Source organism: Pipistrellus kuhlii, unplaced genomic scaffold (genome assembly GCF_014108245.1).
Source record: "Pipistrellus kuhlii isolate mPipKuh1 unplaced genomic scaffold, mPipKuh1.p scaffold_m20_p_21, whole genome shotgun sequence".
Taxonomy (NCBI): domain Eukaryota; kingdom Metazoa; phylum Chordata; class Mammalia; order Chiroptera; family Vespertilionidae; genus Pipistrellus; species Pipistrellus kuhlii.
Genome location: NW_023425520.1, coordinates 666,750 through 691,889, shown reverse-complemented (window position 1 = coordinate 691,889; position 25,140 = coordinate 666,750). Strand labels below are relative to the sequence as shown.

Genomic DNA, 25,140 nt, shown 5'->3' with positions numbered 1-25,140 from the left:
CACACACGAGAATAAAACAGTAACTGCATACATTAAGACGAAGAACAAATTGATGTCTCTCTCTCTCTTTCTCAATCTCTCTCAGATCCATTTTTTAAAATAAATAATTAATTAAAAATAGCACTGGCCTGGTAGCTTTGTTGGTTGGGGCATCATCCTGAAACACCACCGCTGAGGGTTCCATCAACACAGCCGGGACACATACAAGAATCTCTCAATGAGTGAATAAATAAGTGGAACAACACATGGATGTTTCCCTCTTCCCCTCTCCCTCCCTCCCTCTCTCTCTCTCTCTCTCTCTCTCTCTCTCTCTCTCTCTCTCTCTCTCTCTCTCTCTCCCTTCTTCTCACTCTAAAAATCAGTAAGCAAAAAATTAAAAACAAACGAACAAAAACTTGCATGTGGGGCTATCGATGGGATTCCATACAGCATTCGATTCTAGTCTGCTTCACGCTTAGGGAGATGCTAAAACCACATGTTCTCCAAAAAAAGAGAATTCTTCCAGGATATGTATGTTTCTCGGTTGGCTTCATGGTTGCGGCTGCCACCCTGTCCTGCCGGTGCCAAGACACAGCTGGTGAGATGCCTCCTGGGAAGTGTCTCGCTCGCCCCTGGCTGTCAGTCCAGTCACCAGGGAGGGAGATAAAAATGTCCTCCTGAATTTGGGGGCGATTCCCAAACCATCTCCACAAAAGCCCACTGGTCAGCGCGCCAGCACACACGGAGCTTGGCAAACTCCACCCCCAGGCCCGGCTGTGGGCGCCCCCTACGGGAACAGGAAGCTGGTCCCTAGCACCAAAGCTGCAAAAATCCAGGCAGGATGTGCGGTGGGTTTTCAGCTGCTGCAAATTTTTACACATTAAAAAAAAAAAAAAAAAAAAAAAATCCTGTACATGTCAAGATGGAAAACTTGGCCTTCCCGCTGGTGAGCCCCGCTCCAGAGCTCGCGGCTTGGGTGCTGAAAGGGTCAGCAGGCCCTCCCCCCCACCCCCCTCAGTCTCCAAACCCAAGCAAGGTCAGTGTCAGTCCCCAAACGAAGAAGCAGGTCCAGTGCTCGGGACACAGGAGGCTGAAGGGGCTGCACCGCAGGGAAAGGAAAAGACACTTTTGTTGTTGGCTGAAGCCGTGTTTTCACCGGAGGGAATATAAATTACGGTTCTCGGTGCCCAGACTCGCATTATCGTTTTAAAAAAGAGTAAGGCCTTGGTTAGAGCGACGCCCGGATATGTCAAGGTTGCAGGTGCAATCCTCCATCGGGGCACGTACAAACAGCAACCGATGAGTGCATACATGAGTGGAACAACAAACCAGTGTTTCTCTCTCCCCCTTCTCTCTCTCTCTCTCAAAAAAGAGAGAGAGAATAGAATTTTGGAAATAACAATGTCACGGCATAGCCCAAGGCTGTCCAAGCTGATGGGACATGGACCAGGGCAGACTCTCGGAGAGGCTTTTACGGGGAAAACCAGTCCTGGGATGGAGGGAACTCCAAAATCCCTTCACCAGAGCCCTAGAAAGTAGGTGTACAGGTGCCCAGCGGTGGGGTCGCAGCGTGGAGATAAACCCCACCGGGATTCTCTTCGGAAATCCGCACCCAAGGGCCTCCAGACATCACGGCCACCTCCCCAGAGGCAAAGGGAAACGGAGAAAAAAAAATCTTCAGCAGTCTCCTTGCAACCAACCAGCACTTTTGCAGACCAAAAGGGAGAGGAGGTAAGGAAGCAGGAATATCTGATCCCAATCAGATCACCGGCGGACAGTCTGCCTCCTCCTGGGTCCCTGGTAGGATGAGGCCTGGGGAGGCCTGCGTGGCCCTCAGTGTTCGTGGCGACAGTGGATTTTCGTCCTCTGACTGCTCCAGGACGCCCAGCATCTCCTCGATGATGGCCCGCAGCGCCCGGCCCAGCTGGTCCGCGTTGTACGGCTTGCCCAGGGGAGGCACGTGGACAAAGGCCGAGCGGCCGTGGCTCTGGTACAGAGACGTGTAGTAGGTGAAGTCACAGAGGTACCTGAGCCGCGGGACAGAGGGGGACAAGAGGGAGATCAAAACGCAGTCAGACTGAGAGGTCAACCTGCCTCCAAAGCTCCCGTAAGACACCCAATCCCACCAGAGAGCCACAGAGGGAAGGAGCCCTGCTTCTCCCTCCCCAGGTTGGCAGAACGAAAACAACCACCACCTGTGAACTCCCAGGGCTGGTATGTACGTGGGGACCTAGGCAGTGACGAGCTGCTAGTGGGGAATGCAAAGTGCCCCAGGGAAGGCGCTTGGGCAGGCTCCCATGATGACGCAGGCACAGTCTTGACAAACTGAGAGTTCCAATTTTTAGAACCTTCCTTCATGAGCCAGTGTACAAGGGCACAGGAAGCAACCTGCTAGGGTCCGAGTGTGTGTGTGTGTGTGTGTGTGTGTGTCCCTCCCTGCCCACTGCCCCCGACACACAATTCATATGTCGAAGCCCTCGTTCCCAATGTGATGGTATTAAGAGGTCTTTGAGAAGTGAGAGCCCTATCCAGTGGGCTTGGTGACCTTATAAAGGAACCTCAGACAGCTCTCTTGCTCCTCCCACCATGTGAGGACATCCAAGAAGCCAGCCACCTGGAGGAGGACCTTCCTCAGAACCTTGACCTTGAACTTCCCAGCCTCCAGAACTGTGAGCAATACACTTCTGTTGTTGACAAGCGCCCCCAGTCTGTGGCATTTGGTTATTGCGACTTAAACAGACGAAAGACACAGCCTAAAGGTCCACTGACGGAAGCGGGGCTTGATACACCTTGGTTTGTCCACACGGCGGGAAATTTGGCAACCATTTACAAGGCGTGTGGTAGACCCAGAGGAAGACGGAGAACTCGCGAAGACCCAGTCGTGTGTCCGTAAGTGGAACCTAGGAAGGTGATGCCCAGGAAAATCCATGCCACGTCACCCCATCCACATCAAAGCAAAGCAAAACAGGACAAAACCCGACAGCAGCACGCCACGTGCTCTATACAGGCATGGGGACATGGAGGTGATAGGAGGGCTCATAATCTAAGTCTCTCGTTTACCAGAGGGATCACTGGGGGGAAGGAGAGAGGGCAAGAGGACGTTTCACAATGGGAACATAGGAGAACCTAGTCTAGAATTATTGGTGCAACTTAAAACTAGTTTTAAGAAGAGACGGATAATACATTCAGTCACTCCTACATCCGTCAGTCAACTAAATTTGTCCCCGGCTGCCTTAGGGCCGGAGAAGTGTAAGGAGTGTTGAGAAATCAAGGTACCGGATGCCGAGAGGGAGTGGAACAGAGGACACAACTTGGTCTGGGAGGTAGAGGAGGCCTGGGGAAGGAGGCAACATGTTGGAGCTGAGACCGGAAAGAGGCCTCATGGGAGGGAGGCAAGTTTGAGCAGAGGCTACAGCGCATGCAAAGGCCCTGAGGCCAGAGTGAGCCAGGTGTGCCTGAGGGACGGGAAGAGGCTGCAGTGGGAAGGAGAGAGTGGAGGGAGATGAGGGTGGGGAAGTGGGTAGGGGCCAGACCACACAGCACCTGGGGATGGTGGGGAGAGACTGGGATTTCATTCCAGGTGCAGTGGGAGCTTTAGGGAGGATTCAGCAAGGAGAAGATATCACCTGACCAAAATTTATAAAAGACCCGTAATAGTCTCCTTTCCAAATTCATGTTCACCTGGACCCCCAGAATGAGCCTTTATTTGGACACGGGGGTTCAGCAGATGTAATTAGGTAAGAGGCGGTCATGCTGGAGTAGGGTGGGTCCTAAATCCTTATAAGAAGGCCACGTGGCCCTAGCCAGTCGGTCTGTGGACTGAAGGGTCTCGGGTTCCATGCGCCTCGGCTGCAGGCTCCTTCCTGGCCCGGTTCCTGGTCGGGGCTCATGCACGAGGCAACCAATCCATGTGTTTCTCTCACAACGATATTTCTCTCTGTCTTTCCCTCTCTCTTCCACTCTCTCTAAAAATTAATGGAAAAATATCTTCGGATGAGGATTTTTAAAAAAGGCCATAGGGAGACGAGGCAGAGTCTGGGGTAACACATCTACAAGCCAAGGAGCTGGAAGTGTCACTGGCAGCCGCCACAGTCAGGAGAGAGGCAGGGAACAGACGCTCCTTCGGAGCTTCGAGGAGGAAGGGACCTGCCGACCCTGTGATTTTGGACGTCTAGCCTCCAGGCCTGGGAGGGAACACGTTTCTGTGTGTGGCTTTGTGACAGCAGCCGCAGGAAAGCGAGGGATGGAGACAGCGGCCTGGAGGAGGCCTGGCAGGAGGAAGAGCAGGGAGGTGGCTGCAGCGGCATCCAGAGGGGAGACGGCAGGGACCCGGGTGGGGAGGAGGGGGCAGATCCACAGGTAACGAGTTCCGGAAGCAGAACCGGCGCGACCCGCTACGTGTGTATCCTTTGTTCCGTGGTTCGTGAATGGTGAGCCTTCAGCCCTCGGAGGCCAAAGCCAGCACACCTGGCTTGCTCACCACCAGCCGGGCCACCCACTCACACCCGCTCCCGCGGCCCTACCTGCCGGCATCCTGGGAGATGGTCACGGACACGTCCAGGCCCAGCGTGGTGAGCCTCTTGCACACGGCGTCCATGTCGATGATGGAGTCGATGCTCTCGGGCCCGTCCTCCACGCAGCACTGGGAGCCGGGGCAGAAGTGGCAGTTGTCCAGCCCTTTGTAGCCCTTGTTGTGGCCGCACTTCTCCAGCGTCACGGTGGTGGCCATGCCCGACACGCCCACGTGCACCACCAGCTGCAGGCAGATGGGCAGGGCTCAGGGGGTCTGCCCCTGGGCCCGGGGGCCCTCAGGACAAGGCGAGGGGGCATCCTGCTAGGCTCCCCCGGGTTACACGGTTTCTGATCCCCTGCTGCTGGGAGAGACCCCAGAGTCACCCCTGCAGAACGGTGTGTCCGGGGAAACAGACGAGGATGTGAACCATGCAAGGATGTCCCTGTAGCCTTCTGATTCAATCAAATACTGGAAAACACATAACTAGCTATTTGTGTGGGCTGGTTAAATAACTTATGAACTACTATGTCGCTGTTAAAATGCCCAAAGCTGCTGAAACCGGTTTGGCTCAATGGATAGAGCACTGGCCTGCGGACGGAAAGGTCCCAGGTTCGATTCCGGTCTAGGACATGTACCTTGGTTGCGGGCACATCCCAAGTAGAAGGTGTGCAAGAGGCAGCTCATATGAACTACTATGTCGCTGTTAAAATGCCCAAAGCAGTTCTATAAGGAATGATCTCCAACACATATTGCCAAATGCGAAAGACAAAGAATAACTTTTAGGAATGTAGCCTAAAAATAATCAAAGATGTGATCTTCACTCAATGCTCACTTCCGAGTTATTCATAAAAATGAAACAAAAAACAAAAAACATGGAAACAAGTAGCATATCCAGTTATAAGAGAATGGTTATATTAATTACAAAAATTACCCAGTGATTAAAATAATGTTTAGGGGGGATTTTTAATGACCTAGGTAATGAAATGCTCATGATAAAATATTTATGAAAAGCAGGATACTAAAACTGAATACAGTTCCATTTCAACCATCAATTATTGGTGTGTATGCTTGTACACAGAAGGGGCACTGTAAAAAAATGTGTGAACACATAAGATATAGGCAGCCACTGAGCACTGACGTGCGGCTGGTGCTAACTGAGATGTAAAAACTATCAGATTTTGGGGATTGGGCACCAAAAAAATGTAAAACGTCTCAGTGATTTTTTAAAATACTGGTTGCATGTGATCGAAGCAGAACATAGCTCCATAAGTCATCGGGGGCGGGGTGCCCACCTCAGGCCCCAGTATGGAAGCGCCTGCCTTTGCCCCCCTCACCTGCGGGCTGTGCTTCTCCCACAGGGCGGGGATGAGCCTCTGGACGGTCTTGTACTCCACGGGAATCTCATACACGTGCAGGTCCACGCTGTCGCCCAGGCCCAGCTTCTCCAGCTCCTGAAAGCGAGGGGAGGGGGAGCGAGAACATTAGGGAGCACAGCAATAATGTGTTCCATGCGGACAAACTGGCCGATCCTCAGAAAACAGGCCGGCGTCCTGACTCTGGGCAGAGTGGGTACCCCGAAGCTCTTCCCTCTTCCCCCTCCCCACCCGCTCGCCTCGAACTCTATCTGCACGTCCGAGAGCGGCAGGGGTGTGATGCTGCAGCCCCTGGAGCTGGGCTCTTGGGTCTGAACCCTGCCTCTGTGACCTTGGGCATGTTACTTAACCCCTCTGAGCCTCAGTCTTCTCATCTGTAAAATGGAGATTTTTTTAAAAAGTACTTAACCTCATAATGTGCTTATAAGAATTGAATAGCCGGGACCGGTTTGGCTCAGTGGATAGAGTGTCGGCCTGTGGACTGAAAGGTCCCGGGTTCAATCCCTGTCAAGGGCATGTACCTTGGTTGCGGGCACATCCCCAGTAGGGGGTGTGCAAGAGGCAGCTGATCGATGATTCTCTCTCATCGATGTTTCTAACTCTCTATCCCTCTCTCTTCCTCTCTGTGAAAAATGAATTAAAAAATAAATAAATAAAAATAAAAAAAGAATTGAATGAACATATTCACACTAGGAGTTCCAAGCAAAGCTCAAATAACGCTGCCCCTGTTACTCCTGTTTTTGTTGTTACTACACTTTCCCCGGTGACACCTGGTAAGAACTGTGTATAGACGTGGTGGGTGGTATACAGCAGGAGCTCAGCAAACATATGCAGAGGCTCCCCAACTCCTTAGGGAGCCTCAAACCATCTTGGGCATGAGGTGGTTTAAGAACATCATGAATTGCCCTGGCTGCTTTGGTTCAGTGGATAGAGCGTCAGCCTGCCGACTCAAGGGTCACAGGTTTGATTCCGGTCAAGGGCACGTACCTTAGTTGCGGGCACATACCCAGTGTGGGGTGTTCAGGAGGCTGCTCATTGATGTTTCTCTCTCATCGATGTTTCTGACTCTATTCCTCTCTGTAAAAAATCAATAAAATCCTTTTTTTTTTTTTTTTTTTTTTTAAGCACCATCATGAATTGTCTACACACAAAAATGGGCTAGGGGTTACTGCGTACACTTTTCTGGGGAAACACTGATTCTTCCCACCAAGGGTCTGCCTGTTAGCTCCTTGTGGGCAGAGCCTGCCAGCTGGCTGGCCCATGGCACAGTGAGCAGGAGGCCCAGGGCCAGATTCGCTGGAGGAACAGTGACCCAGAGTGGGCAGAGCTATTTGGGGATGAAGATTTCAGCTCAATATGAAAATCTGGGCATTCTTCATAGTAGAATTAATACTCCAGATATGATTATCAGTCGAGCTATTTCACATTATGCTCAGATCTCATGCAGGGCTTTGAAACTGCTACTGCTAGCGGGCATTCTCCGGGGCTGTGGGCGGTCCCAGGTGCAGCATGTGTGACTGGCCTCTGGGAATCTGCCACGGCTGAGTCCTCGCATCTCCTCCGGCGGCTTCAGGATTTCATGACCTGACCTTGCTATCCCTGCTGCCTGACGCCACACCCGAGACGCCTGGAAGAGCCGGTCTCTCCTCTCCTCACTGATGGATATTTCCAAACTGCTCCCCAAGAGGGTGCAGCAGGTCACCTGAAACAAGGACACCTGGAGGGTGGGTGGGGCCAGATGGGTGTGTGTGGCCGGCCAAGCGGGGATGAGGCGGGGATGTGTGTGTGTGTGTGGGGGGAGGTCCCAAATGCCAACACCAGGAACTGGAACCCCTTCCCTCTCACAAGCCTGATGACTTGTGGGACAGGAAGAACCCCAGAGATATCCCACAGCTGGACAGATGAGGGCGGAGTACAACCAGACACTGGTGCTTGGTGAGCTGCAGACTGTTGCTCTGTCTGATATTGATTTTATTTTTTAAATGTCTTCATTAATATGTGTTTATTAATTTGAGACAGGAGAGGTAGAAACATCAATGATGAGAGAAAAATCATCGATCGGCTGCCTCCTGCACGCTCCCCACTGGGGATCGAGCCCGCAACCCCGGGCGTGTGCCTTGACTCGAACTTTGACCTCCTGATTCATAGATCAATGCTCAACCAGTGACCCTCACTGGCCGGGCTGAAATTTATTTTAAAACATTAAAATACCCTAAAGAGGAACTTTGTACAATATTTCATTTCCCCCACCATCATTTCTCATCGTCATTCGCATTTGCAATTCTTCCATCTACACCTCTGCTCTCTGGACGGAGCCCTGGGACCAGGGAAGACATTCCTTAAGGATCTGAGATTCAGAGGCAGAGCAGGCCTCCTACCTGACCAGACTGCTTTTCACCCTGTCAACGCCCCCGAGAGCATGGGAGGTTTCAGATCTGTGAGCACCACTCCAGCTCCCCAATTCCATAAACGTTTACCCGGGTTCTACACACGGCAGTGATCCCTATGGCCACACAAACATGGACAGACCACCATTTGCTTGAGGTTTGCTGGTTACACCTGAATTTTGTTTGTCAACTCGATTTGGAGACCAAGTCCCACTGTGTTCTGCCCCACAGTGTCCCAGCTCCTGACCCCCAAGGCAGAATCTAAAATCGTATCACATCACCCTGGCCAGTGTGCCTGGCTGGTGGGGCGTCATCCCGGGCACAGAAAAGTTGCCAGTTTGATTCCCTGTCAGGGCACATGCCCAGGTTTGATCCCCAGTAGGGGGCGTGCAGGAGGAAGCCAATGGATGTTTCCTCTCCCTTTCCCTTCCTCTCTTTCTCTCTCTCTAAAAAAAAAGAAAAAGGCCGAAACCGGTTTGGCTCAGTGGTAGAGCGTCGGTCTGCGGACTGAAAGGTCCCGGGTTCGATTCAGGTCAAGGGCATGTACATTGGTTGCGGGCGCATCCCCAGTGGGGGGTGTGCAGGAGGCAGCTGGTCGATGTTTCTCTTTCATCGACGTTTCTAGCTCTCTATCTCTCTCCCTTCCTCTCTGTAAAAAATCAATAAAATATATTAAAAAAAAAAGAAAGAAAGAAAGAAAGAAAAAGTACAGAAATTAAAAGAATCCATTTATCGGGCTGAGTGAGGACTTATCTGCTCAGAGTCTCAGTCAGTAAGTTGGCCCAGGGGCAAAGATCAAGGATGCTACTATGGTAAGTAGGTCCTCAGGTTACGATCTGTCCCTGGAAGTCGGAACCCACCTACATAAGCACCTATGTCACTCACACGGAGTGCATACACAGCAGTAATGAAGTGAAAAAGTAAAAAAAAGAAAACTTTAAAGAAAGATAACAAGCCGAAGCCAGTTTGGCTCAGTGGATAGAGCGTCGGCCTGCGGACTTGAAGGGTCCCAGGTTCGATTCCTGTCAGGGGCATGTACCTTGGTTGCTGCCACATCCCCAGTAGGGAGTGTGCAGGAGGCAGCTGATTGATGTTTCTCTCTCATCGATGTTTCTGGCTCTCTATCCCTCTCCCTCCCTCTCTGTAAAAAATCAATAAAATATATATATTTTTTAAATCAATAAAAATATATATATATATTTTTTAAATATATATATTTTATTGATTTTGTACAGAGAGGAAGGGAGAGAGATAGAGAGTTAGAAACATCGATGAGAGAGAGTCATTGATCAGCTGCCTCTTGCACACCCCCCACCGGGGATATGCCCGCAACCAAGGTACATGCCCTTGACCGGAATCGAACCCGGGACCCTTCAGTCCCCAAGCCGACGCTCTATCCATTGAGCCAAACCGGTCTCGGCTAAAAATATATTTTAAAAAATAAAAAATAAAGGAAGATAACAATTCCTTGTGGTAAATACAGTAAATAATAAAAAACATAAAGCACATGCCCTAACTGGTTTGGCTCAATGGATAGATCGCCTGCAGACTCAAGGGTCCCAGGTTTGATTCCGGTCAAGAGCGTGTACTTTGGTTACAGGCACCCATTGGGGAGTGTGCAGGAGGCAGCTGATCGATGTTTCTAACTCTCTATCCCTTTTTCTTCCTCTCTGTAAAAAAAAAAAAAAAAAAAAAAAAAAAATATATATATATATATATATATATATATATATAAATACATTTTAAAAATAAAGCACATATGTACATACGTTGAAATGACAGAACTTTTTTTTAAATAAATAAATAAATGGGAGATGGCGATGTAACCACGAAACGATCTAGGTCGAGTCCGATGTAACCGAGGGCTACCTGTAGTTTGATTAGTGAGCAACCCAAGCAATCCCCTCTGGGGAACAGAAACCCTCCCTGTGGCCACCTGACAGGATGTGCCAAGGCCGGACGCCTGGCGCTGGCGGCAGATCCCCCCACAAGCTCCCTCCGCCCTCTCCTCCAGCCTGAGCACCAGGCCACCGCCCACATCACCTCAGCGCTGGGAAATGAGCTGGAGCCACAGGACGAGTCACCGTCCTGATCTAACCTCTGTTCCCCGTGTTCTCCGGGGGCCGAGCTAGCCCCTTCCCAGCTGGGGGGAAAATCTAAACGATGAAAACCACCCAAGTGTGGGGTCACCCCTCAGTCTCCAGAAATCAAAGAAGATGCACACACGTCGTGTCCAACAGCCCATAGCAAGCCGTCTGCCTCTCGGCAAAGACCCTGACGGGAGCAAACCCTGAGTCTGCAAATGCCACCGTCAACGGGAGGAGGGGGCGAACCGGGGAAAGAGCCAGGTGCCCCTCCTGCACCAAAGCAGCCTGAGCAAAAGCAGCTGGCACACTTGGGTACAGAGGCTGTGCCACTCATTCAAAACCAAGCAAAACTCCTCTACGGTGACCGAGCTCAGGATGGCAGCTGTCCCTGGGGCAGGACAGGGCAGGGGCGGGGGCGGGGGCGGGGGCGGGGGTGGGGGAGGCAGGAGAGAACATTCTAGGTGGACAGCAACGGAGCTTTGCAGACGTGGGCATACATACTATTCTCCGAAGTGAGGGGGATACTGCAGATCAGTATGTGCCGTTCTATGCAAATTACTCTCCAACTCAAAAAAGGGTCATGGAGGTCAAAGAGCAGCTATTAAGTTCCTCTGAAGTGATGAGAAGTGGGCGACCAGTAATCGCGCTCAGTTCTTTGCTTCTGAACACTTTCTGTCCCGACAGGGCCAGCTGGCTCTCCTGGGGGGCTGGCAGCACACCCCGGGTCCCACAGCGATCTGCAGCGAGCGCATCCGTGAGAGGAAGGGAGCGGCCGGGGTGTCCCAGACGGAGCATTGTCTGTACCCCGTTTACCTGACAAGGCTCCACCGCGCGCGGATGCGTCTGACCGATTCCCTTGACCCCGCAACAAAGACCCTCTTTGTTCCCTGCTTAATAGCCTTAGCAGGTCTGTCTAGACGCGCTGTGGCAGTCATTGTCCTGTGATGTCACCGGGACTGTGACCCGGCTCCTCCTTGCCTGCCCAGGCAGGGAATGCTCCAGACGGCCCCAAGCACGGGGTCCTGGCCCCTGACACCTACACCTGCCTGGGCCGCCGAGGGAGACGTGCAGCTGGTGTCCCGGGCCACCGGGGGAGACAGGACACAGGAAATACAACCTCTCCTGCGAGGTGCTGAGGAGCCCCCTGCTGGGGGAAGACCAAAGCGTGGGTCACCCCTCAGTCCCTCCCGGTGAGGGTCACCTAAGGCTGAAGAAGGACGGTCCCATGAAAGAAGGGGAGCAAAAGACAGAGAGAAAGGGAGTAGGGAAGGAAGAGAGACTCAGAGAGGCCGAGAGAAATAGCAAAACAGAGAAACAGAGATGGAGAGAGATGTAAAGAGAAGGGGAGAGAGACACAGATTGAGACAGAGAACGACAGGGGCCCAGAGAGGCCAAGAGAAACTGAAAGAGATGGGGGGGGGGAAGAGATACGGGGATAAAGAGAGAGATGGAGAGAGGAGAGGAGAGACAGACAGGGAGAGACGTGCCTTCTCCAGATGGCAACTTGGGCTTCTGAGAAATCAGTTGGGGCAGAAAGTGACGCTGTCATTCTGTAACCAAATGCCCATCTTCAGCCTCAGGTGACAGACAACTGTTCCTGCAACTTGAGTCTGGACCACACTCGAGGCCTATTTCTCTAGGTATCCATTGGGCCTCTCCGACAGCTGCACTCTTTCCACGGCCAATCCGTTTTATCCAGGGCAACTGCAAGTGCCCATGTGGGCTCCGGGCAACCCCTGGGTGGAGCGTGCAGACAAGTGGGGACAAGCACAGCACAGGCAAGACTCCTGCGGTGGCAACAAAGTCGGCGAGAGGTTTGCATCTCGGCGAGGGGGGCAGCTGAGAGAGGCAGAAGGGGCTGGAATGTTCTAGCCCTTGATCCGGACGCAGGTGACGTGAGGTGCAGGTGCTAACATTCCACGGAGTTGTAGGAGTGTGGGTACTCAGAGGTTATCTGTACCACTCCAGTTTAAAAAAATCAACAACAAAACACAGAGAAACAATCGAATCTGGGCAGGTTGGTGTTTTGAGCTGGGGAATAGTGGAAAATCTCTTCTTGTTTCATAAACTTGAGGGAGAAAACGGAAAGGCTTCCAGAGGCCAGGTCTGGAGAGCCGAGCAACAGAAACAGAAGGTGTATTTCCCCTCAGGCAGCAGCCTGGAAAGCAGCCACCCACCCCCTGCCCCCCCCTCCCCTCCCCATCCAAGTCCCAAAGCTGGGAGGGGGGATTTCCAAAGATTGTTTAATTGATTTTTCTCCTATTTAGATGCAGATCATCATGTCTGGGGCCCAGGAATCCAGACACACGGCTTTGTGTCCACTCAGCCCCGTGAAGGCTCCGGTCTGAAACTCGCACAAAGCCAGACACACAAGTCTTCAGAAACACGCTGCTTCCTTTTTGTCTGGGGCTCCAGGGAGCGGGTGCTCCGAGCAAGGGCTCGGACATGCTCCCATCTGCAGGGTCCCGGGAACCCCATCCCTGAGTGATAATTTTTTTTTAAAGGTGCTAAGATTTTTGAGGTCTGGAGTAGGGGTTGATAAAAAAAAAAAAAAAAAAAAGGTGGGGCGCTCCAATGAGGGGTTGACCCATCAACGTTTCAACTTGAATTTGTCTCCAAACTCAGGGCTCTGGCGTGGAAAGCATGCCGTGCTTTAAATCAAGCAGCTAATGGGCTAGGATTAGCTGGAGCTTGGCTCCGGTCTCTGCGGATCTGATTTATATAAGGAGAAAACGTTTCTCTCTTTCTCTCTGCCCATTGTTCCCTGGTCTGTCCCTCCAAACGCCCCATCCGACAAAGAAACTGGAAGGCTCACTGGTGGACACCCTGCTCAGGAAAGACGCCCCTATCCCCAATATCCACAGCCTTCTCTTCCCTCAGCTGCAAGGAGGTACCACCCTCCAAGGTTAACACATCCCCCCATATGCCTGCCTGGTCCCCCAAAACATGGCTGGGGCGTGGGGCGCTTCTGAGGTAATGCCATTCCAGTTTTTTGTCTGTGTGGCTTCAGATCATTCTCTCCGGGCCTCAGTTTCCCCATCTGTCAAGTGGGTGCAGGGATAACTGCTCCCGACCACGCAGGAGTCGTCAGGAAAATTCGGAGTGCTGGGCCCAGGGCAGCGCTCAACACTCGCGCGCCACAGCGGCTGCTCTCTGGGGAGACGTGTGCATCAGACTGAAATATGTCACAGGAAGCGTCACAGGAGATGCTCTCAGTGGTGCCAAATATTGCCAGGGGGAGCCCAGCCCCGAGAAGGATGCCTACCCTTCATGTCTGAGTTACCTGGACGGCAATCCAGCTGGCGTTCACGGTGTGCTCCCCAAAAGGACCAAACCCTGAGAAAACAAAACAGCATGTCACCGCAGAGTGGCCCCTCTTAGCCGGCCAGGGCCAGGCTGGCGCCGCCACGCAGAACAGAGCGGGGAGCTGCAGGAACAGCTGCCACCTGAGGAACGTCGGGGGCTGGGGGGGAGGGGGGCTGTGAGAGCCGCCCCCACACACTTGTCTGCTCTTAATGGAAGCTGTGTGTTCCTTTCTGTCCTTACTTTCATGTGACTCTCACGCCTGGCAAAAGGCCAGCGGCCTCCTTTTGATCCAGAAAAGGTCTTGCTCTCTTCTCAACTTCCTCCCCTGTCCTTGACCCAATGTACAATTATCTTATCACCGTCTTCCTGCGAGGCCGCTCCCCCATTCTGGAAACGCAGGGGGCTGCAGGCACTCTGTGAGTTACCACTGAATGAAGAACAGCCCAGACCCTGGCCGGTGTGGCTCAGTGGGTTGGTGTCACCCCGCCTACCCAAAGGTTGCAGGTTCAATTCCCTATCCCGGCACATAACCAAGTGGCAATTGATATTTCGCTCTGAAATTGATGTTTTGCTCTCTCCCTCTCCCTTCCTCTCTAACAATCAATAAGAAATCTTAAAAAAAAAGAAAAAAGAAAAAAAAGAAAGAAAGAAAGAAAAAGAAGGAAGGAAGGAAGGAAGGAAGGAAGGAAGGAAGGAAGGAAGGAAGGAAGAAGGAAGAAAGAAAGAAAGAAAGAAAGAAAGAAAGAAAGAAAGAAAGAAAGAAAGAAAGAAAGAGAGGCCTTTAAGGGAAGCATGTGGGTGTCTCCCAGGCCAGGCTGCCTGGACCTACCCTCCTACCCACTTGCTCGTACTCCAGCCCCCGTACAAACCAAGGCCGGGAACTGTGCTCAGTGCTCTGTGTACAACCATTTTCAAGAAAGGGTGTTCTTGGGCCCATTTCACAGGAGCCAGACTGAGGCCCAGAAAGGGGAAGCCAGCTGCCCAAAGTCACACCAGGAAAAGACGGGAGAGCCGAAGAGGTGGGATTCAAACACAGACCCGTGAATCCCTGGCTCGCCTCTTCTCATCGCCCGGTCACCTGCCCAGAGAAATAAGCACCTCTGAGGGAGGCTGCCCCGGAGCTGGGCCATCCAGGTGGGCCAAGGGTCCCAACCAGCGTCAAGGCCTTGGGACAGCGGGACCCCTCCTCCAGGCTGAGTCAGGCCCTCTCCCCCTCTCCCTCCTCTGGCAGGAACCAAGAAGTCCTAGCTCAGCCCCTCACAGACAGGGCGACCTCTGTGACCCTCAGCTTCCCCCTCTGCAAAACAGAGACAGGTGAGATGTCATGAGCTCAGGGGAGGACAATGCCCCATCTGATGGCAGCCTGCAAATGAGCGGCCGGAGGACGCTGCTGGGGGCAGGATCCTCCCCCCAGGCACCCACACCTGTGGGTCAGGGGCCTGTCTTCTCCCTTCTCCCTGGGAATCCCAGGCTAGTCCCCCCCTTTCTCTACCCCCGCGTCCCCCTCCCCGCCACCGGTGTGCCTCAGCTGGACTTCCCACTGGGGCGCGAGTCAAAATGACTCCCCAGTCGCACGCCTAGCGGAAGTTGACGCCCACGTGGTCCCGAGGCGAGTAACCTCTCGGAGGAGCAGTTATTTTGGGGGAGTCGGTGACAGCGGGGGGCCAGGCTCAACCACAAACAGCCCGGGTAGAAGACGTTTTGACCAAGACGGCGCCTGGGACAAGCGGGAGCGTGGCGGGGCACCCCAAGTCCCTGAGCTCCGCCCAGCCTGCTGGGGTGGGGGAAGGGGGGAGCCGTCCCATTGGCGCAGGACTCGGGGAGCAGCGGCTCGCAGACGGTTCACCTGTCACCGGGGCGCTTCCTGCCCACAGACCGGCCTTTGTCCCCGGGGGCGGGGGCGGCGCCGGGCCGACCTCCGAGGTGCCGGGAGGAGCCGGTCCCGCTCACCGCGGGGGGACGGACAGCAGGTGCCGGAGGGTCACCGTGTCCCCCCGGGAGGGCGGCGCCGGAGCAGATGGCTCAGCGCGGAGCACTCCACGGACCCCCACGCCCCCGCCTGCCCGGACCCCGATCCTGGAACCCCAGGGGCGCCCCCTCTCCACTTTCTCCGCTGCACAGACCGAGCTGAGCTCCCGCGGGCGATGACATCTTCCAAACGCGACGTGACTTCCAGCACCGGCCCGGCCCGGACCCCGAGCCCCACCCCGGCCCCGGCCGCCCCGGCCCCGGCCGCCGCCATCGCGCGTACCCGTCACCACCACCGCCTTCCGGGGCTGCTCCATGGCGCTCGGGCTGCGCCTCCGACCCGCTCGCGGGAGTCCGGACTGGCGCGCCCTGCGCCGCGGAGCCCGGCCCGGCCCCGCCCCGGGCCCGCCCCGCCCGGCCTCGCCCCGCCCGCCGCCCGGGCACCCCCTCCCCCCGCGCCTCTACCCCCAGCTCGGCCCCCAACGGCACCGCTCCGAGGTCGCCTTCCAGCCCGGAGCGCCGGCTCCCGCCCTGCAGAGCCTCGGTTTTCCCACTGGTAACGGGGACAGTGTGTACCGTAGGAGGCGGCCGTTGGAAATCACTGAATCAGGCGCTAGGGACAAGCTGGTCTCCTATTCCACAAGTGTCCATGGAGTGCCTGCCTGAGTTACCTGGGGGTCCCCTCACTTCCCGATGAGCAAGATTCTTTCCGCCCTGGCCGGTTTGGCTCAGTGGATAGAGCGTCAGCCTGTGGACTGGAGGGTCCCAGGGCCCCAGGTTCGATTCCGGTCAAGGGCATGCACCTTGGTTGCGGGCACATCCCCAGTGGGGAGTGTGCAGGAGGCAGCAGATCAATGTGTCTCTCTCATCAATGTTTCTAACTCTCTATCCCTCTCCCTTCCTCTCTGTAAAAAATCAATAAAATGTATTTTTTAAAACATATATTCTTTTCGTCCTGTTTTGCAGATGGGGAACCTGAGTTCGGAAGGCCACTTGGCTAGAGCCCCCTGGAATCACAGAAGTTGGATGGTACTGGAAGGTTCCCTGCAGGCTTCCGCGTTGCTAAGGAGGCTGACGTGGCCCAGAGGCCTCAGCCTCTCCTCCCTCTTATCTCCCCACGCTCGCCCCAGCAGCTCTACATTTGCTGTGTCCTCTGCCTGGAACATGCCCAGCAGTTACACAAACCCAGCCTCTCCCTCCCCTTCGGGGCTCAGCTGGAATGTCACCTCTTCCTAGAAGCCCTCTCTGGCTGTCACCTCCTCCGAGGGGCCTTTCCTACGGGCTGAATGCACCTCCACCCAGGAGATCCATCTCATTTCCTCATTTCACTAAAAGAAATCATTCCTTACAGCTTTTCTGGCTTATTTCCCATTTCCTATAACGTAAGGGTTAGAACTTACATGCTAAGAGGGTGTCTGCCGGAAACCAATCATTGTCTCACTAATAGAAAGAGGCTGGTCAACCTTGAAGCTCTGAAAGGTCAGAGCCAACCACACCCCATCTAATTGAGACAATAGTAACTGAGGCAACTTCCCCATCTTGTAATCATGTAAATCCTTACTGATATGATAATCCGCTTATTACCTGCCTAAGGGCTATGGGTGCTTCCCAAAGCTGTTTAAGGGTAATGGGTGTATCCCATAGCAGCCTCAATTGAAGGGATAGCAAGGCCAGAGTCTAGAGCAGGGGTGTCGAACTCAATCAGAGAAGGGGCCAAAATCTAAAATCCAGCCTAAATCGCGGGCCGAATGGTTTACTGAACAGTCATAAACTGACAATGTTAACCAGAAATGTGAATTTAAAATGAGTGGAACAATCTTTTCCTTAACAGTGCTGTTAACCAACTCACATGCTATCAAGCAAAACAGTAATATTGGTATCAAGCAAAACAGTAATATTGGAATGTACCTAAAATGCTCATTGTTTTGTTTTCTGGCTAGATGTCTGACACCGTTTTCCCCGGATCAATGAGTCAATGTTCGGTTTTATTTCTTGGGCTGTAGCAACCCGCAAAACAGCATGGAGGTTGTCATCGGTAATGCGTGATCTGTGCTTGTTTTTGTTCAGATTCATTATTGAAAACATCTGTTCACAAAGATAGGTGCTCCCGAACATGGATAGAATACGGGCAGCATGAAGTCGGAGCTTTGGCATTGAGTCAGGGGGCAGTAGAGGGTAGAAGTCCTCAATTTCAACATCCTGAAACCTTGATTTCAGGCCACTGTCAGACTGAAGCTCGATTATCTCCATCTGAAGGTGATGGGGCACATTGTTGACATCAACTGTAAAAGGATTGGCAAAGATGTCAAAGCCTGAGTGCTGTGTTCTAAAGTCAGAGAAGCGCCGCTCAAATTCACTTAGTAAACGGCTAACTTTGGTAGCCAGCCGACTGCAAGGAAAAGTACCAGAAATAGTGGTTGAGATACTCAAACAAACGGGAAAGTGGGCAAGATTGTCCTGTTCCAGTTGGGACTTCCATAGTTGAAGTTTACGCTGGAATGCTGTGATCATGTCAGACATCTTCGTGATGACTTGTTTGCGTCCCTGCAGCTTCAGATTCAGTTGGGCGAGATGCTCGCATATGTCACACATCATAGCAAAATCACATAGCCAGGCGGGATCCGACAGTTCAGGCAAGGGCTTTCCTTTACTTTCCATGAAAAGAGCAATTTGTTCTCTGAGCTCAAAAAATCTTTTGAGGACTGCGCTCTTGCTCAGCCATCTTACTTCTGTGTGGTATGGCACGTCTGCATGCTCTGTACCCACCTCCTGTAAAAACTGCTGGAACTGGCGATGATTCAGGCCACGTGCCCGTATAAAGTTAATAGTTTTAATGACTGTGGTCATTATGTCATTCATGTCCAGAACTTTTCACACATAGCCTCTTGGTGGATAATGCAATGATAAGTAATCAAGGGTGTGTGGCAGTGACTTTTTTGCATTCTTTCCTTCATTAGTCCAACCAAGCCTTTCTTTTCTCCGCACATTGAAGGTGCGCCATCGGTAGTTAGCCCCACCAACTTTTCCCAGGGTAATTTAAAATTATTTATAGATTTCTCCACAGCCTCAAATATATCTCTACCAGTCGTCGTCCCATGCATGGCAGCTACATCCAAAAGTTCCTCAGTGACAGAGAGGTCGGTCTTTGTAGCACGTATAAAGATGGACAGCTGCGCTGTATCAGTGTTGTCTGTGCTTTCATCGATAGCAAGTGAAAAAGCGAGATAACTGCATGCCTGTTCGGCCAGCTGTGATGATAGATTTCCTGAGTTCTTGAACTCTATCTGCAATGGTGTTTCTTGACAAACTGACATTTTGAAAACTCTGTATCTGGTCTGGGCATACTTGCTCACACACTTTTAGCATGCATTGCTTCAAAAAGGCACCCTCTGAAAAACACCTTGAAGTACGGGCAATTTCTTCAGCCACTATAAAGCTTGCTTTCACTGCAGCATCATTTTTCGCTGTAGCCTTTGTAAACATTTGCTGCTGTGATTGTAGTTTGCCTTTTAGTTCTTTAACAATTTTATGCTTTTCTTCCAAAGTATATTTGCCATACTTAACATTATGTTTGGTGTCAAAATGACGACGTATATTGTACTCTTTCATCACCGACACTGTCTCATAACACAATATACACACTGGTTTGCCCTCTCTAAGCACAAACATGTATTCATTTTCCCATTTGTCATTAAATTGTCTGCCTTCACTGTCAACTTTTCTTTTCCTGGACATTTTGGGATCAATATTGGCAGTAAAAGATGTAGTTTATTGGAAATCTGCGTTAGAAGGAAAAAGTTGAAAACTGCACAGGGATAGCTTGATTTGGCAGATGGAGTGGAGAGAAAAAAAGTCAGTCAATAAATGCCTGGCTGGGTACAGATAGATTCTGTTGCGATTTTTATGCCTGCACTTTATGCCAGGAAGATTCTGTTGCGATTTTTATGCCTGCACTTTATGCCTGCACTTTATGCCAGGAACTGGCAGCTGAGTATTTTTTATGCCCGCACACTCACTCTCTCCTCTGCTCTGCCACCCGCACAACCACATCGGATGCCGGACTATAGGTCACGCCTCCTGAATCTCGCGTGACTTGTTATCTATGCGCATGCGTAATAGATAGCAAGTACGGGGCTGGCGATCACAAGCCTCCTATGTCACCGCGCGTCATTGTGATGGAACGCAGCGGAGTGCAGTGATGACAGCGAAGTGTGGGCCACATTGCAAGGCCTGGCGGGCCGGATTTGGCCCGCGGGCCTTGTGTTTGACATGTGTGGTCTAGAAAGTTTTCCCACTAGAGGTTGACTCCTGCCTGGCCCCCCATTTGTCCCAAATTAACTCTTTTCTAGTCTCTCTCTTCATTTCAGTGTGTGGCCTCCTCCGGAAGCCGGACCCTGAGTGGGCCCTAATCACCCGGGTCGTGTTCAGGGTTCCCACAGGTGTCTCTATTACATCTGTGTCCCTGCGCTCAGTACAAGCCTCGCACACAGTTGGTCTCCCACCAACCTTCACCAGAGGTCACAATTCCTCCAAAAACAGCCAGAAAAATAAAGCTGTGTCTCTGGCCACATCCTCAGACACAGGGCTGCACATTAGACACGGGTCGCTGATGTCTCACTCTGAGCAGCTTGGCCCCGAGTAGCCAGGGTGCCGCCCAAATCCCAGCTGCCTCTGGCCCAGGCCTCAGACTGCCCAGGGCAGAAGTCTTTGGACTACCAAGAGCCCTGTTTGCAAGCTCAGACTGGAGGTCACCTTCTCGGTGACGATTTGGGTCTCTGGCAGCTTCAGGTAGGATTCAGAAAATTCAGAGCAGGTCTGGTCTGGCCGGGGGAGTGAGACCCAAACCAAGTGGGAGAACAGAATGAAAATCTCACCCAGAATCAAGTTGTATGGTTTAAATGTAGTACATGTCGGGTAGAAAGTGCACATGTTGCTAGAAGCCCAGGGTGTGAAGAGAGGGAAGTCACAGTGGGTTTTGTTTTCCCCCATCAGAGGGAGGAAACTGAAACACCCAGCATCAGCCCTGATGGGGAAACTGAGTCACACGCTGCTGCCAAGAGTGATTGGGGGTAAAGGCTCAGGTCCACTGGTACCTGAACCATCCACGGATCCTCTTCAAGTGGATAACTGGAATTCTCTTTTTAAATCTCCCAAAATCCTTAGAGGAAGGGTCTAGTCTTACACCATTTCGCAAGTGAGAAAACAGGCCCACGACAGCTAAGCCACTTGTCCCAGGTCACATATGGGAGGGGTATGGGATTTGGATTAAGAGCAAATGGGCATATCCTTAGGGGAGGACACACACACACACCTGGCTGGAACTGCCAAGATATGTGTTCAAGGATGAGCTTTGCAAAGATGTAATCACTAGTGCAATGCCCATGTAGGTTAGATGAAGGCTTAGAGAGGAGGATGAAGAACGAGAGAGAGAGAGAGAGAGAGAGAGAGAGAGAGAGAGAGAGAGAGAGAGAGAGAGAGAGAGTTACATTGGAAAGCCAAGTGCCATAAAATGGTATGGCTGCAATGAAAATTTTGGACAGTCCTGGCCAGTGTGGCTCAGCTGGGCAAGTGTCCTTTGTACCAAAGGGTCACTCCTTCCATTTCCAGTGAGGGCACATACCCAGGTTTCTGGTTCAATCCCTTTTCAGGGCATGTGCCAGAGGCAACCGATGGATGTTTCTCTCTCACATCGATGTTTTCCTTGCTCTCTCCCTTTCCCTACCTCTCTTTCTAAAATCAATTTTTTAAAAAAAGTTTGGCAGTTCCTCAAGAAGCTACACATAGTTACCACAGGGCCAAGCAATTCAATGTCTGGGGATAACCTCCAGACAATGGAAAGTATTAGGTGCTGAAATAGTTGTAGCCAAACCATCAAAATAAAATGTCCATCGAGGGATGAATGGATAAACAAAATGTGGTCTGCCATGGAATATTACTCAGCCATAAACATGAACAAAGTCTGATACATGCATGGATGAACCTTGAAAACACCGTACCAAGTTAAGGAAGCCAGTCACAAAAGGCCACATAGTGGGTGATTCCATCTATTGATATATACAGTGTCCTCAACAGCAAACCCATTGAGACAGAAAGGAGATTAGTGGATGCCAGGAGTAGGGGAAGGGGTATGGGGAGTGACTACTAATGGGGACCGGGTTTCCTTTTGAGTTGATGAAATGTTCTGAAACTAGATAGAGGTGATGGTTGGCAGCATGGTGATTATAGGTTGGTTGCACAACAATGCACAACCAATTCTTTTAGTCACTCAACTTATATGACTTTTTTTTTTCTTCAAAACAGTGTAAGACTGATCACAAAGATGGAAAAAAATAAGTAGTATAGTTTTTATAAACCCTCTTCTCAGCTTCCCTCAGTGAAAGAGTTTATCTTACTAAACCATTGTCAAAACCAAGAAATTGATACAATGTAATGGACTTGGGTAACACAACTTATTTCCCAGAGTTGTAAAAGAAAAAAAATTCATTTGTAAAGAACTATTCCTTTTCAAATATTAATGTTTGTTTTTGTTTTTTTAAATATATATTTTATTGATTTTTATACGGAGAGGAAGGGAGAGAGATAGAGAGTTAGAAACATCGATGAGAGAGAGTCATTGATCAGCTGCCTCCTGCACACCCCCTACTGGGGATATGCCCGCAACCAAGGTACATGCCCTTGACCGGAATCGAACCCGGGACCCTTCAGTCCCCAAATAGACAGACGCTCTATCCATTGAGCCAAACCGGTGCTGGCTAATGAGTTTTCTTAGGTAAAAAATGGAGGGCAGCCGAAACCAGTTTGGCTCAGTGGATAGAGCTTCGTCCTGTGGACTGAAAGGTCCCAGGTTTGATTCCGGTCAAGGGCATGTACCTTGGTTGCAGGCATATCCACAGTGGGGGTGTGTGCAGGAGGCAGCTGGTTGATGTTTCTCTCTCATCAGTGTTTCTAACTCTCTATCCCTCTCCCTTCATCTCTGTAAAAAATCAATTATATATATATAATATATATATATATATATATATATATTATATATATATATTTTTTATTATTATTATTTTTTTTTTTTTTTAATGGAGGGCAGCAAGTGTGGTGGTTAGAGTTGGCTTCGGTTCAAATTCTGCCTGACTCCTCATGTGGCCTGTACCCTCAGACGAGTTATTTTCCCATTTCAAGCCTCAGTTTCCTCAACTAAAAATGGGGATTAAAGACTACCACAGGCTTTTTATCCTATACTGGAGGCCCGGTGCATGAAAATTCATGCACTGGAGGGGGGATCCCTCAGCCTGGCCTGCACCCCTCACAGTCCGGGAGCCCTCAAGGGTGGGAGGTGACCCACCGCACCTCTGCTGCTGCCACTGCTGGCAGCACAAGCCTTCGCCCGCCCTGGTTACCTGAGCCTCAGGCAAGCCCTTGGCAGTTGGGCAGCCACCATCCAAGGCTTGCCTGCACCTCAGCTGGCCCTACTTGCCTGAGCCTCAGTCAGTGGGGGGTGCAGGAGGACCCGAGGCCCCCGGCAGGGCTGAGGGACTCAGGCAGCAGGCACGTGAAGTGGCCAGCCCCCGGCTGAGGAATCTCTCAACAACATGAGTTATAACTTCCGTTCGTTTGGACACCACAGTCAGGCTTCAGCTTCGGGGGAGGGAGGAAGAGAGGGATGGGCAGCTCATTGGAGGAGCCTGGGCGAGCTGTCAGTCAGTGGGATTGCCAGAGGGGCTGAGGGGAATACGGTGGCAGGTGCATGGAGCAGCCCCCTCCATGAGCGTCGCCATGTTTGTGATGGTGTGACAGTCAATTTGCATATTGCTTCTTTATTATGTAGGATAATAAAACCCAATATGTAAATCAGCTGAGCAGCCGAAGGACCAGTGAATGACAGGTCACTACGATGCACGCTGACCACCAGGGGGCAGATGCTCAATGCAATAGCTACCCCATGGTGGCCAGTGCACCCCCCACTGTGTGTATTGTATTTACACATTTCTGTGTGCTCAGCCAGAAGCTGGGTTCACAGCTAGCGAGCACAATGACGATGGGTTTTACAATGCGCCCCCTTCCTTTTTTTTAGTGGAGGGTAGGATATTTTTGTTAATTTGTTAGGTACATTGGTCCTCTTTAAGTTTTTGCTGTCAGAAATACAATTTCAACTGGAATGAAAAAAAAAAAAAGAGTATTGGTTCAAGAGCTAAGAAAGGCAGGAGATTCATGAAGCATCGGGTACAGCCAGATCCAGAATTACACAGGGCCAAGACTCTGAAGTGGAGAGATGGCCATTTATGTCCCTGAATCACATTACTCTAACCGCAATTCCAGCACCAGCCTAGGGAAGCTCTCTAATCGGCTGAGCCAGGGACACAGATGATGAGCGGGGAGAAGGAACCATGCTGACAACCTCAAATAGTGGCTCACGCAACCTCTCATGTTTTTGCTCCAGGTCAGAGTCCATAAGGCCTAAGTGTGCAAAAGCACAATTAAATTTGCCACATACCAGGTAAAGATGAAAATCTATGCAAGGTACTGAAGTTCAAAGTATAAGACAGGGAATGATTAGATTTTGGGGCCAATCACTGAAGAGTCCATGAAGCAGCTACGCATGAGTGCAGGTTCTGACCATTGCCAGGGCAGAATCCAAACTCCAAGTGGATGAAGCAATAATGAACTTCTTGGGCTCACATAAATGGAAAGTTAGACCTAATGGCTTTAGGTACAGCTGGATTCCGGGGCTCAAACCATGCCACCCTGTCCACCAAGCAGCTCTTATGTATGTTGCATTCTTGTGTATGTTGGAACCTCATAGCACTGGGTTTTCACTATCGCGCTTGTAAATCTCACTATTTCATTAAGTCTCACTATTTCACTTTTAACAACCTCCATGGAAATCACTCTTCTCCCTCCTAACCCTCAGTGTCTCTCTTAAGGGAGATTCTATTTTTAAAAAATATATTTTATTTATTCTTTACAGAGAGGAAAGGAGAGTGATAGAGAACTAGAAACATCGATGAGAGAGAAACATCGATCAGCTGCCTCCTGCACCCCCCCACTGGTACATGCCCTTGACTGGAATCGAACCTGGCCGACACTCTATCCACCGATTTTGGCAAGATTATATATTTTTTAAAAATGTTTTTTTGTTTATTATTATAGAGGAAGGGAGGAGAGAGAGAGAGAGAGAGAGAGAGAGAGAGAGAGAGAGAGAGAGAGAGAGAGAGAGAGAGAGAGACCAATGAGAATCATTGATCGGCTGCCTCCACCCCACACTGGGGATTAAGCCAGCAATCCAGGAATGGAGCTGTGACCTCACCTACTGAACCAAGCCAGCTGGACTCAAGGGAGATTCTATTTGGCCTTGCTTGATCATGTGCTTCTCTTTTAATCAATCACTGTGCCCAGGGGAATGGAGAACTCTGGCCACCCTATGTTGAAAGGACCTACAAAATCCGCAGTGACCTCAGTCTACCGCACGGGGTCACCCAAGTAGAATTTTCAAGGGGGAATAGGAGTTTGCCAATTGGGCAAAAGAAGAAAGCCTC

At 51.2% G+C, this 25,140-nt stretch overlaps 1 protein-coding gene across 4 annotated transcripts; it reads right to left on the bottom strand.

The window, feature by feature from the left end:
* Positions 1 to 1,672: 1,672 nt before the first annotated feature.
* Positions 1,673 to 16,015, bottom strand: PGPEP1 (pyroglutamyl-peptidase I). 4 transcript variants are annotated; one of them, XM_036449892.2, is made up of 5 exons: positions 15,897 to 16,015; positions 13,623 to 13,675; positions 5,827 to 5,943; positions 4,503 to 4,735; positions 1,673 to 2,006 (listed from the first exon to the last, which is right to left on the bottom strand). In XM_036449892.2, exons 1-5 carry the CDS (start codon positions 15,928 to 15,930, stop codon positions 1,739 to 1,741), a joined length of 705 nt encoding a protein of 234 aa, XP_036305785.1. In that variant the 5' UTR covers positions 15,931 to 16,015; the 3' UTR covers positions 1,673 to 1,738. The 4 variants fall into 4 exon arrangements, with proteins under 4 accessions (XP_036305785.1, XP_036305788.1, XP_045441784.1 ...); XM_036449895.2 differs by having other exon boundaries at positions 13,605 to 13,675; positions 15,897 to 15,950; XM_045585828.1 differs by lacking the exon at positions 15,897 to 16,015 and adding an exon at positions 15,769 to 15,861.
* Positions 16,016 to 25,140: the final 9,125 nt, after the last annotated feature.